Source organism: Penaeus vannamei, chromosome 9, assembly GCF_042767895.1.
Source record: "Penaeus vannamei isolate JL-2024 chromosome 9, ASM4276789v1, whole genome shotgun sequence".
In the NCBI taxonomy this organism is placed as follows: Eukaryota; Metazoa; Arthropoda; class Malacostraca; order Decapoda; family Penaeidae; genus Penaeus; species Penaeus vannamei.
The window spans coordinates 16,950,460-16,967,959 of record NC_091557.1 but is presented as its reverse complement, the minus strand read 5'-3'; the positions used below and the strand labels follow the sequence as shown (position 1 = coordinate 16,967,959).

Here is a 17,500-nt window from a genome sequence, read left to right as displayed (position 1 = left end):
AATCAGTCTATTATTCAATTTTCCTACTTCCATTTATGACAACAAAATACTTTGGATCTTTCTTAACCCTTTTCCATAAGCAATGCTGCTTCTACACCAGTTTGGTTCTGTACAAGGAAACAGCACACCACACTTAGTTATTTACCAAAGCTTTCCTATAAACCACGTCACATTCTAATAGGTGATGCATTATCATTCCAAGGTAATTTGCTGTTTAGGAATTTTTCACAATTTTGTATACTATGACGAACTGTGGTGTGCTAGTACTTGTTTTGCAGTCAAATTCGTGAGAAGTCTATGTTAAATGTCTTATAAATTTGTGGATATGACCCATTGTGGTATGCCAGTATTTGGTAGGTAGCAAGGTTGGGGAGAGGTCTCTGTGGCAAAGCCAGATATACAGTGCAACTTCCAATGAAAATTATCATATGTTGTATGAGGGTTAAAAAAAAGTTACTGAGGCAACAGCTGTATATGCCAAACCTTGCAGGTCTAATTAACATACACTTCATGATGAAGAAAATGAAAATGACAGTGGAAGTGGAGTCATCTACATGCATGTGTGTATACTTTCCTACACAGAAAATATTATACTGGGACTGCCTTTAGTATGGTTTGATGGAAAAAAAAAAAAAGAAAAACGGTGAGTGTTTTCTTTATCAAAATACGTAAATACTGGAATAAAAATCACAAGAAACCAACATACATTTATTATCTTTAATCTATGTTTACATACTTTTTTGTTTTATTCTCACACAATTTCACATTTTATGGCCATAACAGAAAACAATAGCATTTTAGTAACAATAAAACAAAGCAAAATACAACTTAGAACAAAAAAACAAATTTTCATACAATATGCCTTCTTAGTTCCAAGATCCAAGCTAAGCAATTTTGTTTTGTTGTATGAAAATAAATTAAAAAAAAAAGGGGGAAAATTACATGATGAATACTTCATGTAATGGTACTTAGCTTTATGATCTAATATTATTTGCATGCTAGAACTTAAAAGGGGAAAAAAAAAAAAACTGTCAATTTTTTTTCCCCCGCCCCAATAAAAAACAAACTTGAGGGCATAAATGTAAAACATACTTGCCTGCCTTAGTCAGTCTCAAATGACTTCACAAATATTCTCAGAACAACACTGATAAAATATCTTCTTGCAATCATATATTACTCAAAGTAGTCTTATTTACATTAAATCTCATTTCAAAAAGATTTTAAGAACCCTGCCAAATAGTGTTTCTAAATACCCCACTCTCCAAATGTAGAACAGCACATATGAAAATAAGTTGTATCTATGGAGTACAAAAAAGGCACAACAAACAATATGGAGATCACATTCAAAGCATAAATATCAACAGCATTCCATCCTTTCTGCACTTCGTATCTTCCTTCGGAAGTCTTATCATAAGCCACTCTTATTACACACAGTCTGCTTCAAGCTCTTACTTTTTTGCACAAGTGTCTTGCAAAATTTGTTTAATTCTTATTATGCATTTTTCTTACTTTGATTTTTGGTCTCATTTCAAACATTTCTAATATAACAATTCATTGATAACCGTACTAAGGGTAACATTGTTTTGCATGTATGAATTAGGTCTTTGAATTTTGTGTTACAGGTATCATACTAGTATCTAGCATCTATACCATACTAATACATTATACTAATATATAGTATACTAATATGCTATACTATATAGCAGTGTTGTCCAAACTGAGGTCTGCAACATAGATTATAAGGGTATGTGAACAACGAAAACACACACACACACGCACGCCCTCACACATACACACACACATACACACACACACGTTCTATAAATCATCTTTTTCATTTGTGTATTCAATTTGGATTTATTGACCAACATTCCTGCAATGCAGTCTTTTAATAATTGGGGAGGGGGGGGGTTGTGACAGTACAAGAAGGTAATAAAGGGTACATTAGGCAAAAATATTTGGACAACACTGCTATATAGTATACTAGTATACTAAACTAGTATATAGTATACTAGTATACTAAACTAATATATAGTTTACAAACTAGTATTTCTAGTATCATAGTCCTTGCAGTACAACACTTCTAATTATGAGACTGCAGTGATGGTGCAAATTTATGTATAGTAATGGAAATACATTTCCTAATACATAACCAACACAAATAAATGAAGGATTGCTTGATAAGCTTGAAGAGAAGTACAGCAATGACATTTCTGTTTCTATCTTAAAGCAATTCTGCACTCATGAAATAATTTTCTATATAAAACATGTTCCCTGTGTTATCAAATACATTGCATGAAACCATGAAACCTGCTCAAATCAGGTACGAATAATACCATTCTGGAAAATAAAACTATGACTAAATGATGTTGACTGGTATTCTTTTCAAAATAAGTGAGTCAAAAGAAAAAGAAAATTTACTTTATTATATCAATAGAATCTATTTTCACATGGTGTTAGAAGCAGACTGGAAATACAAGGCACTGAAGGGAACAATCTATGATTTATTAGCCAATTAAAATCTAAAATACTAGGTATTCAAAAAGACAGATATGTTTCACAAAATCTGCAAGGGCTTATAATATCTATCATTTAGGCTAAAGGAATATTTTCTCAGCTCTACAGTTTCTCACTTTTTAAACTTACATAAAAATAATAATTTAAGGCCTTATCACTGGAGAATAAAAGATATATGGTTTCTGGGCTTCCTGATCTTAGTATCCAGAAGATTTCATTTGGGAATTCTTAGTTCCACAACAGTTTAAACTTTTTGTAAAAGCATCATTGTGCATCCACCATTGTGGACATCATTAGCGTTTGATACTACTATTTCGAAGCCGAGCCCAAAAGTACAATACCCAAGACCAGGATTTTAAGCAAATGATACTCCTTCTAAGGTATGCACTATACAGCAACCCAAATCAATAAGAAAAGCCTTTTTATCATTACCTAGGATGCAGAAATAAAACAACACCAATATCTGCAAAATATTGTGGAAAAAGTAGTGTATGCCTACCATTCTAATTCCCTGATTTTTTTCTTCAAATATATAGATGTTGAGTACATCTAGTATGAAATTCAAAAACTTTACCAAATGGAGGTACTCACTAAGCTACTACAGTACAATCTCAGGATAGATAAAAATTGCAACTCACTAAAAGCACTGGAGTACTGTAAATCACCAACTCATTCTTTCATTCTAATTGTCTGACACAAACTGTTGGATCTAGGTGATGTAAACATCACATCATGAAAAAAATTGACAGTGGGTCACGGACATGGGAATATGCAGTCAATGAAAAATTTTATTTGGAGTTTGTGTAGGTAAAAACACTTCATTACCAAACTGATACAGCATATCAAATGGAAAACAGCAGAAAATAAAAAAAATGCAGATGCAGAAAGATAACATTACAAATGGAAGGCAAGGACTCTTGACACCATACACGAGTAATTGTGTGAGCCTATAATCCATACATGTTAAAGTCACCATTCAAGTAATGGCCAGATTTTGTATACTTAATTTGCTACCTTCAACTCCATTCCATTATTTTTCTCAAATGCGACTTAGTGAATTTGAGTACTCCAGAGTCAGGAGTGAGCTGTCAGTTTTTTCCTTCATGAGACTGAATGCAGTATAGCATTTTATGCTAAACCCTGACAGAACAGAGGGGCTTTTCTGAATATTTTCATATTCTTACACCAAAACCAATCATGCAAGACCAGTTTCTAAGCTGATAACATTTAAATAATACATGCTTATGCACAAGGTAAATCAAAATAATGTACATGAATAACAGAAAAAGTGGGGAAAAAAGCTGATAAGGCCTACTTGTCAATTGTGCAGACTGGATTATCAAGGATGAGCTCCATTTTCACTCGGGAACCAACCAACTCGCGGATATTGTTGATTCCATACATAATCATTGCTGGTCTGTAAATAGAAAAAAAAAACAAGCTATACCGGGGAAACAACCTTCAAAATACCTAAATGAAGAAAGAAACAAGAAAAAAAAAAAAAAAAGTTTAGAAAAGAAAAGGAAAAAGTTTTAACCATATAATAAACATGGTTAATATCTAAGAGAATGTTTGTTATCAAGTGAAATTAAAACAATAATTTAGTGCTTTCAGAGAAAAGTAATTGACTTGCCTTTCTAGAGATAGTCCCCAAGCAGCAACAGAAACATTCTCTGGAACTCCCATTGGTCGAAGCATCTCTGGTCGGAACATGCCTGAGTTACCTATTTCCACCCACTTCTTTAGGCCTTCATGGTAACTAAAGAGAAAAAAGATAAAAACATGACTATTTGAGAAGAGAGGTAGAAATGATCAAAATACATTGAGATATACAGTTGGCCCTCAACATTTGTGACAAAACAATTGTGAATCCAATCATTTGTAAGACATGCTTGAAGACAGCTGAAATTAATATGGCACTTGCTAAGTTGTACTATGAATATAGATGTTTCTAATGTCAGTTAACATCCTATTTGTGCATCACTGATTTTCACTTTTAAATACTTTCATGCATATACTGTAAGTTCCATTATACTTGGTTTCAGTAACCCCTATGATGATGGCTTTTACCCACTCTAAACTGAACCATGCACAGTGTTACTATGTAAAATTAGGAGCTAGGGAAACAAACATTTTTCCCAAATTTCTATGATTTTAGCAGCAGTACACTTAATATTTCAGTAAGAGACTAAAAAGCCTTTATGCCTACTTTGACAGGCAAGGCTACGTCAAGGCAAGAATAATTGCCACCTAGTGTCAATGCATTAACCTGAAAATTGTTATGATGTAATTGTCTATTTTTTACCTTTTTTGTAAAAAGGAAGTTTTTTATGATTTAACCACATAAAATAGTCTTAGGAATGATGTAACTATTCAACCATTCTCAGAGGCTAACCTTACAGTGCTATCATCCACTCCATTCAATTTGGATATTCAAATATTTACAAGAAATTTAAGGATGTAATCCTCAAGAATGATAATGGCAACTGTATACAAATACATACCAAGCACATGATAAAAGGAAATTAATAATAAAGGTTACTGTAACTGGAAACGAATAATGAACAGATTTCTGAAATACTTTCCTTATCAGCACCCATTATTGGGTGCTGATAAGGTTTCAATATAAAATGGAATATGGTCCCCTCTGTATGAATTTTAAAAACAAGAAAAATTCCCAGCAGGTGCACCATCTTACCTGAAGATCTCCATAGATGGCTCTGTATATGGGTTATAGGCAGGCTTGAAACGCAACTTTGTGATTCCAATCTTCTCAAAGAATCCCTAAAATACAAATATAGAGCAATAGACAATCATTCTCATTTTTTACAACCGCACAATATTGCCAATAAATCCATACAAAGTACTATTCTTTACTTATTACATAATAATGATTACTAAATTTTTGCTTTATTAGTATGAAGAGCATTAATTACATACAAAAGATTATATCACAACCAAAATTATACAACACGTCAGTGGAAGGAGAGCGAAGAGAGGGAGAAAGAGTGTAAATGAGAAAGAAGGAAAGAGAGAGAGAGAAGGGGGGGGGGGGCCAAGTTGGTGGGGATGGAGGGGTAAGGAAAGAGGGAGAGAAAGAAAGGGAAATGAGCCAGTCAGGTTGTGTCAAATTTACCTTGATAATTCCCATGAGATGCTTGACACTAAGATTATAATCAGCAACAACTCCCTCAATCTGTTGGAATTCAGCAAGATGTGTTGCATCTAAGGTCTCATTTCGGAAGACTCGATCAATGGAGAAATACTTGACAGGCCGGAACCCTTCCTGTAATTTGCAAGTCTAATTAATATATATTCTGAGATAGACAAGCAAGAATTATTTTGTATTAATACTATATATCTTTATAGACAGTCTCTATCGGTACAATAATTTATCTAGTAAAAGAAATATATCTACAAGAAAAAGATCATAATGAACATTCATCTTTCTGCTACATACCTGAGCTAGCTTATACAGCATGCGAGCACTGACAGCAGTTGTATGAGTACGAAGCAGATTCTTGTGAGCCTCATCTCTACTCCACTCATACTGATAGCCAAGTGAACCATAACCACCTGTACTATGAGTCTTCTTAACCTGCAAATATTAAAGGTTAGTAAGATATGATTTTCTTCAATATTGATGGTTAGCACTGCTGCATAAAATCTATCTCGATACTGCTGGGAACGGCATGTATGTACTTACCATGCCCAACATGAGTTTGAGTAATTAACTGTTTTTTTCATATAGATGGCTGCACAAGTACAAAGTTACCAATGAGGCAACTCTAAAAACTAACTGCCTCACCTGTTTACCCTTTCTTTGATTTTCAAAAATAATTTCTGGTATTTTATATTGTTGTTTGTGATGGCAATAACACTATAATTGGAATGCCTACAATCAAAATGACAGCACTGATATTGATAGCATTATTAAAATAAGCACTTGCAAAGCATTTCACAAAATAAAACTACAGTGGATACATTTCCCCAATGACGGTGGGTTATAAAATATGTACCACTGCTCTATTAACCCCTTCAATCCAGATGACATGACCATCATCATCATTAAAAAATTGAGTGTTGAGACGTGAACATGCTGTCGTGAGAGATGGCCAGGGTGATGGAAAAGATTTGCCACACATGCGCAATCCTCTTGGAAGGTGATTAGAGTCCTTTGGCATTTAGAGGGGGCTTTTGCATCATTCCCATGGAATGTAAAGTTCAGGAGCCATGACTGAAAGAGCGCTGGCTCTAGGTCCAACACCATTTCCATGTTCGGCATTGTATTCCTGGCCACCATGATCAGCAACACAGGTTGTATTACACTGAATATTACAAAAAAGAAGATGAAGACAAATAACAAGATGTCAAATATTTCTTCTTTTTTTCATGCACTGGGATATTTACTACATAAAGAGAGATGGAGTCTGTGCCATGATATCTCTGTATTACCATCTCAATAAAGGAAATCAAAAGACATATACATTGGAAAAAGGCAAAACTAAAAAGTCTATAAAAAATAACTCTGCAAAGGGGAGGTACAGCTTCTTGTCATCACACATTTGTGCGCCCAGCCTATGCGTCGCACACCTGGCAGAGGAGCCAGTGATTGCCATGATGCAACCAGAACTGACGGGTTAGGAATAAACCCCCTATACCCACTCACGCCGGGTACATTTGGTAGCCAAAATAAAAAAATTCCGGGCGGCTACAAAATCGGCGGGCGGAGTTTCCTCCGAGTTTATCCGCCCACCGGCCGCATACCGCTGCTGCATCGGAGCACAGCCTAGATACAGCGTCACACTGGCGGGATGCCCAGCAATGTTTATTTTTTCGGGTGTCTCATATATGTGACACCCGGCACGATTGGGTTAAGGGAAAGAGTTGTCGTTACGGTCCCGAAATTCGTTATCCGGTCCTCCTCACTTTTAGTTTTTTAGCTAGGTCAATAAAATTTTTACAAAATGTGCATGGATATGTGATGCTTAACTAATAGAAATTTGATTTTAAAAAACTGCATAATTTTTTGTGCTAGAAAAAAAGAGCGAGATGACAGAATTCGAAATTATGTAATGGCTTCCTTATAGTGAATAGTACTGCAGTTTCCTTCTGACCAGAGTTAGTCAATAAATGGGAGTACCAACTGGAGCATTTATGTATATCTATCTGAAGCGACAATGTTTCAGTTACCTTGCAAAAAAGTTTTTTTTTTTTTGTCAGAAAATTGCCATTGATAGAAATAATGTATGACTTAGCTACTGTTAGTAGATACAAACTGGACGATCATTTTACAATAAGAATGATCAAAATTGTGTAATTACACACAAAGTTATACTTTCTTTGATGCATGAAAATGTGATTTTGAGAAAATAGCAGTTTTTGTCATTCATCTTCATTACACCATAAAGGTCATACCAATGATTACCAAATGTGAATATCTACTTAGACAATCCCTTGGCCTTTAATAGGAGTCCTGTGGTAGAGGGTCAGGCCTTGTTCAGGTAATTTTAGGTCATCTTTATGTCAATGTTAGGTTAGGTTAGGTGGGAGTGTTCTCTGAAAAGTATACTTTCAGATGTCAAGGTTGCTGGCTCCGTCATTTAGCACTGTTCTCCCGTTCTTGCTGCTGCTGTCTGCCTGCTGAACACAACCTAAACTATCGTACAGCAGAGTTATACCAAATTAATTCACAAAAACAGCTGTAAAAACGCTGAAAATACAAGAAAAACAAAGCATGAAGCAAAAAGGAGTGTGGCAGCGCAATGCCATTTAAATACCCCTGACCTTCAAATCAAGGAAAGGAGCGCGTTATGCATCCTAAAATATTATAGATAATCATAAAAATGAAACACTGAAATACTTTCATCCTTACCCTTTGCAAGTAGTCTTCAGGAACACTTAGGGTCTTTTCAGGTTCAGCCACATAAAATGTGTCATGAGCATCCCTTGCAGGGTGTTGCTGGGGCTGGAAGAGGGCATCGAAATTCCAAAAGGCGCTCTCAACAAAATTGTTTGTGGGCATCTCGGTGAAACCCATTTCTAAGAAAATTTGTCGGAATTCGGATCTTAGTTGCATCAGGGGATGTAAGTGTCCAGAGCGCTGTTCAAGACGGCCCTGGGGAATTCAAAACACAAATTACTCTATTTTTTTGTCTTTTGAGAAAACCTTTTACTACATATTAAACACACACACACACACAAAAGGGATATGTCTTCCTTACTACAAAAAAAAAAAAATAATTACCTTTGCTTTGAAGTTGAAAGGCTTGAATGATTTGCTCTTCCATTGTCCACTCTCTATCATATCCTTAGTGAGTTCAGCTTCCTGCTTAGACACAGAAGTGGTGAAGTCACTACCCTTGGTGACCTCAAATACTGTAAGATCACTGTGGGAAAAGCAAAGAGCATTAAAAACCATAACCAAAACTATTTTATATATTTACCAGTATCATTAAAGAAGGAACAAGAAAGAATTTCTCTTACACTTCTTTAATAAGTTTTCTCTTTTTGTAGTCAACCTTTATTTTATCTGGAACATTATCAGCCGATCCAGACATAATAGCCTGGAGATGTATTTGAACTTCATCGTTTATACTGGAAACCACAGGTACTATCTTTTCTCCTTCTTTCTTCACCCACTGTATAAATGAAAAGGTGAAATGTGAGACCATGACAGCAGGAACATGCCCTGTTGGTAATTAAAACAAGCAAATACTTTAACAACAAATGTGTCTGCTGTCTTAAGCATTCACATTGTAAAACAGATTAACTACATTATTTGACAAAAGAGAACTGAATTATACATGTTGAGTGTATATCCTTGTCTTACCTTATTTTTCATTGCTGCCCCTAATGCAATATTTGCATTTGGAAAATTTACTTTGATATCTGCAATAGGACATCCTTCCGATGTTAGAGAATTAAACAGTCTTGCTTCATGAGAACCATTAGTTGCCAGAGAAGATCCCTCTTCTGTACATTCCCAAGTCTTTTGAGTAGTCTGCTTCACAGCTACAACCTGTAATAGTTGAACTTCAATTAGAAATCCATATTAGTAAACAATTAAGCAGGAAAGGGGAAACAAGGCACTCATTAGTCTCTTGCAAATGATAGGATTCCTAACACATTTCAAGCAAACAGCACCATTAGGTTCTGTCAATCACAAATTTTTAGGACTTGGGGAAAAAAAAAAAGTAAATCAAGGCCTTTGAAATATCAGGGATTAATACTAAGACTTGAGTGGTTATTTTGACCACAATTTCATTTTCAGATCCATGTATCTTTCATATTTTTCCCCATTTTTTTTTTTTTTTTTTTTACTTTACCTAAATCATAATGAAATATACTGAGGAAAAGAAAAATATCAAAATAGGTTATTACCTGCAATGACTGAAGTCAATCTGACTACTAGCCTATGAATAATAATAATAATAACAAATACCTAATAGTGAGTGAGTTTGTTGCTGCTGATGTAAAACATAAGTGTACATGTCAAAAACCTCCCTTTCGGACTAAAACTTTGACAGCAAATGTATAAGTACTGTTTTCAAGAAACTTTATCTTAACACACTCATGCCAGATAAGGTCTAATCATATTTTAGTATCAAGTATCCATGCAATACTTGGTTGCGCCTCCTCTGAGTATCTATTTATCTATTCATTTACTTTATTTCATTATTTTTTTTACAGACTTTCTGAAATGCAGAAAGGGTAAAAAATTCAGGGTAAAAGTTTTCAGGACCTTTTTTTGTGTTTTTAATACTGTTCATACAGGCAGTGTCAAGAATAAATGCAGCTTGGGATCCAAAGGCCTTTCATATTGTTTACTGTTTGGAGTATCATACAGTTTGATTATAAGAAGCAGTTCCAAGCTGGTTCTTGTATGGTGAAGATATGTCAGTATCAGTATGAGATATACATTTGTATTGTGTGACATATACTAACAATACAGTTGAATACAGATCTATCCTGTCAATATATTTATTTGGTAGGTCAGAAATAAATTATAGCCAGTTCCAGAATCTTATGCATATGTAGAATCACCCATGGAAATATAAAGCCCTACAAAGAAAAACTAGGCAGTATAACAAAAGCCTAACACTGAGCCGTGCTACCATTGAATCAGTCTTTTTTACACATCTGTATATATATCTATGAAAAATATATGAAAATTAAAATCTATCAACATCCTTTTCTCCATTTTCTTCACCCTAAAATATGCAATGCTGCAGGACAAGTGCAGTACATAAGAGGTTTATGCAGAAAAAAAGTGGGACCACCCCCACATAATTAGTACCATAAAATGCAGTATCCTGAAATATATAAAGTATCCAAGTTTGGAGAAAAACTAGTGAAGACTGTAATTTCTTATATCAATATCTATACCAACTCCTGCCCCCTAGCCCCCTGGGGTTAATGGGAGGCTCGGGGGAGGTGGGCCTTGCCAGTCCTCCTCCCCCCAGATATAAACCAATCGGCAGTGAACCTTATAAATGGAAAGGCTGGGAGGAGGGGAAAAGCCCCTCCCACCCAGCAAGTGAGGCGGACTGTGGGCCCTGCTGGGAGGGCGACTGCTGGAGCGCAGGCTGGGAACGGGGACTACCCGTCTCGCCTGCGCTCTGGTGGCCGCCAGCCCAGAGCGAAGCTTGTGGGGGAAAGCCCTCGGGAACCCCACAGGTGGATGATGGGGCACGCAGCCCGCCACCCCCTTTTATATGGGGCAGCGTCGGTTGGGGTGGCAGAGGTGGCATCCACCCGGAGCGACTGCCAGAGGCTGAACCTCAGGCGGGAAGTTAGGGTGGGGGCTTGGAACGTCCGTTCTTTGCGTCAGGATGATCGGTTGCCTCTACTGTCGAGGGAACTGGGGAGGCTGAGAGTTGAGGTGGCTGCTCTCTCGGAGGTGAGGAGGCCTGGCAGCGGCATGACCTGTGTAGGTGGCTACACCTATTACTGGTCGGGCCGCAGCGATGGCCACCATCTCCAGGGAGTAGCCATTGCCGTCTCCAGCAGACTCCAGCCCTCGGTAGTAGAGGTTACTCCTGTTGATGAGCGTATAATGGTATTGAGATTGAAGCTTTCTTTTGGCTTCATGTCTCTTATTGCTGTGTACGCTCCTACCGATGTTTGTAAACTTGACGTGAAAGAGATGTTCTACGCCAAACTTACATCTGTGGCAGACAGATGTCCTCGACGAGATATTCGCATTGTTCTGGGCGACTTCAATGCAGTATCTGGCTGTGATCGAGCTGGCTATGAGATGTCTGTCGGTCCCCATGGTTCAGGAGCTGATGCCGGTAGCGAGAATAGCCTCCTTTTCCGGGACTTTGCTAGGTCCCAGAAATTGAGAATTTCTGGCTCCTGGTACCAGCGCCCAGACCCACATCGCTGGACATGGTACAGTGATGCGGGTAACGCAGCCAAGGAGATCGACCACATACTTGTTAGCACTCGTTGGAGGATCCTTCAGAATTGCAGGGTGTACAGGAGTGCTGAGTTCTGTGGTACTGACCATAGATTGGTTGTGGCTACCCTCCGGGTCCACTTCAAAACCCCCCAGCGGTCAAATGATCACCCTAGGGTGTTTCATTTGGACAGGCTGAGGGAGGGGGAGTGTGCCCGTGGGTTTGCTGAGGCAATCTCTGATCGTTTCGCAGTGCTCGTCTGACAGGGGATTGGGAATTGCACCGTTCTCATGTGCGCAGAACTCGGTCCCTGTTAAGAAGGGACAAGGAACAGTTTATTAGGAGTCTTGCAGAGGAGGTAGAAGGCCATTTCTTAGTAAATGACCTTCGTCCTGCATACCAAGCCCTGAGAAAGCTGAGAAAGCTGAACTCCAAGCCCTCTTCACAGGTGACAGCAGTTCGCTCAGTAAGTGGTCAGATCGTTTCAGATCCTGTTGCGGTGCGGGAACGTTGGGCTGAGTATTTTGAGCAGCTGTACCAGGTGGACCCACCAACAGTTAACTTGGATGCGGGTAGTGTCGAGATCCCGCTGCCGGATCCACCTATCAGTGAGGACCCTCCATCCCTAACTGAATTTAGGGGGGCGATTTCCAAGCTGAAGAGTGGTAAAGCAGCTGGTATCTGCGGCATACCAGCTGAACTGTTAAAGGCTGGTGGTGAACCTATGGCACGGGGGTTACATGCTGTCCTGGCTGCCATCTGGCAGTCCGGTTCCGTTACTCCTGACCTGTTGAGGGGTGTGGTCATCCCTCTCTGGAAGGGGAAGGGGAACCGTTGGGACTGCAGCAATCACCGAGGCATCACACTGCTCAGTGTACCAGGCAAGGTTCTCGCCCACATCCTTCTGAGACGTATCAGAGACCATCTACTGAGGCACCAGAGACTGGAGCAATCCGGATTCACTCCTGGTAAGTCCACAATAGACCGTATCCTCTCGCTTCGAGTCATTGTAGAGCGCCGTCGTGAGTTCGGGCGTGGGCTGCTCGCAGCCTACATCGACCTCAAGAAGGCGTTCGATACGGTGCATCGGGAGTCACTTTGGGAGATCCTGAGGCTGAGAGGAATATCAACAAGGATTATTGGACTAATAGCAAGCCTGTATACTGGTACTGAAAGTGCTGTAAAGTGTGGTGGGGGCCTGTCGAGCTTCTTTCCTGTTAGTTCAGGAGTGAGGCAAGGCTGTGTCCTTGCACCAACTCTTTTCAACACTTGCTTGGACTGGATACTGGGCAGAGCTACTGTTCAAAGTCATTGTGGGGCAACGCTGGGCAATATCAAGGTTACAGACCTTGACTTTGCTGATGACGTTGCCATTCTATCTGAGTCTTTGGAAACCCTAGTAGCGGCTCTCGATGCATTTAGCAATGAAGCGAAGCCCCTGGGTCTAGAGGTCTCCTGGACCAAGACCAAGGTCCAGGAATTTGGGGACTTGATAGGAGAACCTGTTCAGTCGGTACGTGCTTGCGGCGAGGACATTGAAGTCACAGAGAGCTTTACATACCTTGGTAGTGTAGTTCATAACTCTGGGCTGTCAGACCATGAAGTCAGCAGGCGGATTGGCCTGGCAGCAGGGGTCATGAACTCTCTCAACAAGAGTATTTGGAGATGTCGGTACCTGTGCAGAAGGACCAAGCTTCGGGTTTTCAAGGCCCTGATAATGCCAGTTTTGCTATACGGTAGCGAAACCTGGACATTGTCCTGTGCCTTGGAAGCTCGTCTTGAAGCCTTTTGCAATAGGTCCTTGCGCCAGATCATGGGGTACTGTTGGCGGGACCATGTGTCCAACCAACGGTTGCACCGTGAGACCGGCACAAGCCCTGTTATCTGCACAATCCGTGATCGCCAACTCAGGCTATATGGCCACCTGGCTCGCTTTCCTCAGGATGATCCTGCCCATCAGGTCGTCTCTATTAGAGACAACCCTGGGTGGAGGAGGCCTTTGGGACGACCGAGGAAGTCATGGCTTGGGCAGATCGACCAAACCTGCCGTGAAGAACTAGAGATGGGCCGAGTCCCTGCCTGGCGCCTAGCCATGAGGGATCCTCGTAGGTGGAAGTGAAGGGTGGATGCGGCTATGCGCCCCCGTCGGCGTCAGCCCCCATGATGATGATGATATCTATTGACTTGACCACCCTTACCCTTCCACTTTTTGGGATGGTCCCTTTTATGCCATACAGCCATGAAGCATTGATGCATCTGCAATCATTGTGCACATGGGAGGACTACAGTTTGAGGGCAAGCAAACTATCACAACAAATAAATTATTACTTAATTAATGACTAGTCTCCCTCAACCCAAAACCCAGATTTACCAGGTGGTCCCTAACTTTCCAGGATTGGATATTTTACCAAGTCAACTGGCAGGTATCCGAAAAAAAAAAAAAAATGGTTTTCGCCACTTACATATCAACCAAAGACTATCTACGAAAGACCGGAAAGTCGAGCAAAATCCTGTGAGTAATGCGGCGTCGGCGCAATAGATGGTGTTAGTGAGCATCTCGTGACATCATCTCATACCCGTTTGTTTGTTTACATAGAAGCGCGAAAATTGTTCTGACAGTTCCAACATTGCCAGGAAAAGTCTTATCCTTGGTCTGCTTGTAAAAAGCAAAAATAAGAGAATAAATAACTTATATTTCTTTTTTTCTTTTTTTCAAGGAAACAGAAAGGTTTGTAATACCTATGCTTTTTTAGGTTTGTAATACCTATGCTTTTTTAGATATAACCTAAGATGTGATGTTCAGATTGACATAAGCAAGATATAAATTGGATCACAAGAAATTATTTTGATTGGTAAAGGTGTCAAGTCATGATGCCGTCTAAAAAAGTAGGGGCTGAAAATCTACTTAATATAGTGCAAGCTTTAAGCTACAATTGACGTAAGCTGACGATAGATTTAACATCAATAGAGTGAAAAAAAAACTTTGTCAAGTTGATTTTGAGTTAGATAATAGTTATCACCAAAATCAGCATATATATTGATTGAACAATGATCATTACTTGGTAGATCTGTATAGTAGGAACAAACAGAAATATAAAAAAAGTAAAATAAGTTCAAATGTTAACAGGACAATGACGGGTGGCCTGTTTCGAGCTCCTAGCCAGAGTATACAAGGTGTAGCAGATGCATTCCAGGCAGCTCTTAGGAATGGGGGTTAGGGGACAGTCCCCTAATCAAACATAAAATGAGGAAATTAATCTCAAAATCATGTGGTCGCAATGCGAAGAATTGAAATAAAAATATGTATTTCGGCCATTTATTTGTAAAGGTTTTGTTATTATTCTAATAAAGATATTGTAATGATTTTCTTTAATTTATCATACTCAATTTCTATGTATTGATGTATGTTTGGCAATATAATCATATACATTATATGTCATTAATGTTATGTGACTGTAGGCCTGTAAGTTCATTGTGCCACGTGGTTTAATGTGTCCTGTATACGGCATGTTGTATATGCCGTATGTATGCCGTGCATGTATAAACTACCAATTTATAGTTGTTAACCAGCCCCAAATTGCCGAATGTGCAGTTTCGGGCTGGGAGGGGCAAAAGAATTATATGAAGAAAATAAATGCTACTACAAAGTCATGATATGATATGAATTATATATATATAAATTTATTAGTAAATAAGCTATTCGCAACCCCCTCTGAATAAGTCTGAACTGACCAAGAACATGAACCCGAGTGAGCACACCCCCACTGAACGACGTCGGATGTTTAGTTGGGCGTCGAGTCAACAGATGGCACTGGTAGACGACCGGGGAGCTCACATTTTTTAGAATGCATTACACAGCATGTTTCCTGTCTTTTGTAGAGAGTCTTTGATATCAATGTGCACACTCCCAGGCTCTGCTGGGCGTGGTGGCCTGTAAAAAATGTGGTGGCAATCTAACAATCACCCGCCATGGTACTGGTTTTACCCAGTATGATTGGTGGCATTGCCAGATATGTGGCGACCTGATGGCCACCAAACACCCGAGGACAGGCGGATGCTACGCCCCTAACTTAGCAGCTGTATATGCATCCCTGCTAAATGATGACGGTTACAGCGGCTTTATCCGTTATTGTGGTGCCCTCCATTTGCCATCCCTTTCCAAAGACGCTTACTACTATCAAGTGCACATTCTCTACGAAAGGATGGAGGCCCACTATAATGTGTCGATGGCCGCTGTGTACCATAAAGTCACTCAATATTATGAAGATCTTGGGGTGTTCCCTGAAGACGGCATACTTCCTGTTGAGGTATCTTACAATGGCACGTATGCCAAGCGTGGCTTTAAAAGCCTCTATGCCATGGTTTATATTGTCGAAATGTATACTGGTTACATCATCGATATGATAGCAATCGGTAAGTGCCGTATATGCCCGCTTGTATCCCGTGGCATGGAGGTTTGTCCTCATGGGGAGTATGTCGGATCTTCAGGGGGGATGGAAGTTCAGATCGCAAGGATCGCGGTCTCGCGGTCTGGGCTTTGAGTATCGAGTCATGGTGGCTGATGGCGACGCTGCAACATACAACGCCATCAAAGATGTGTATGGTCTTGATTCTGTCACAAAGGAGATGTGTGCTAAGCATGTTGACAAGCGGATGAAAGCCCGCTTGCTCAAACTGGCTAAATCATACTCCCAGAAAACGACCTACATGTCGGGGAGAAGGGGACAAGTGAGAAAGATGTATCCTCTTCGAAAAATATTGACAGAAGGGAAGGGGAATCGGCTGAGCAATTATTACATCAGCGCAATACACACTCCTGTATTCGCGCTGGTGTATAGGAAATGCAGTCTCGCATTCTCTCGGTGTTTCACCACCATTCTGCCCATATTTTCTCTCCCCACCACCATGACTTCTGCCCATCTGGTGAAGGCTCATGGTGTAAATACCAGCAAGCTGTGGCTCGAGGCGTGGACCCGACCACAGCAATCCAGGAGCCTGGGATATTTTCCACTTTTCCCTGTGACGCTCGCAAGGAAGTGGAGAAGATCTACAGACTTGTCGGATACATCATTGCTAGAGAAGTGCCAGAAGGGCCATAACCAAAACATCAATGAATCTTTGCACTCAAAATTGTGGGCCAAAGTCGCAAAGTACAAGTACCACAGTATTGACCTGATTATATTTCTTGCCAGGGTTATGACTTTGGACCACAATTTTGAGTACAAAGGCTCATTGTTGACCAGACTGGGTGTTGGCACTTCTGAAGAATGCCTTCGGGTACTTCGGTCGCAGGACCATGACAGCCTCCGTGTAGCGTCCCACAACAGACGGCAGCAAGGGGAAGAAACAGAGGTTGCTGGCCCCCAATATGCTGCAGGGGAACATGTTTGAAGTGTGTTTGTAAATTTTACGAATTTGTGAATGGATGTTTGAATTAATGTATGTGTGATTGTGTTTTTAATATGACTTTATATATTTATATATATATATATATATATATATATATATATATATATATATATATATATATATATATATATATATATATATATATTTTTTTTTTTTTTTTTTTTTTTCAT

The 17,500-nt window shown here is 39.5% G+C and overlaps 1 protein-coding gene across 2 annotated transcripts in view; it reads right to left on the bottom strand.

Annotated features, from left to right (window-relative positions):
• Window positions 1-17,500, bottom strand: part of LOC113829609 (phenylalanine--tRNA ligase alpha subunit) — a 49,666-nt gene that overhangs the window by 18,672 nt on the left and 13,494 nt on the right. For both annotated transcript variants that reach the window (XM_070125387.1, XM_070125388.1), the window contains exons 2-10: window positions 9,350-9,538; window positions 9,004-9,158; window positions 8,765-8,906; window positions 8,393-8,635; window positions 5,978-6,115; window positions 5,654-5,803; window positions 5,216-5,301; window positions 4,151-4,276; window positions 3,833-3,934 (exon numbers count right to left, since the gene is read on the bottom strand). In XM_070125387.1, coding sequence (XP_069981488.1) covers window positions 3,833-3,934; window positions 4,151-4,276; window positions 5,216-5,301; window positions 5,654-5,803; window positions 5,978-6,115; window positions 8,393-8,635; window positions 8,765-8,906; window positions 9,004-9,158; window positions 9,350-9,538 — 1,331 coding nt within the window. The remainder of the gene's footprint in view (window positions 1-3,832; window positions 3,935-4,150; window positions 4,277-5,215; window positions 5,302-5,653; window positions 5,804-5,977; window positions 6,116-8,392; window positions 8,636-8,764; window positions 8,907-9,003; window positions 9,159-9,349; window positions 9,539-17,500) is intronic.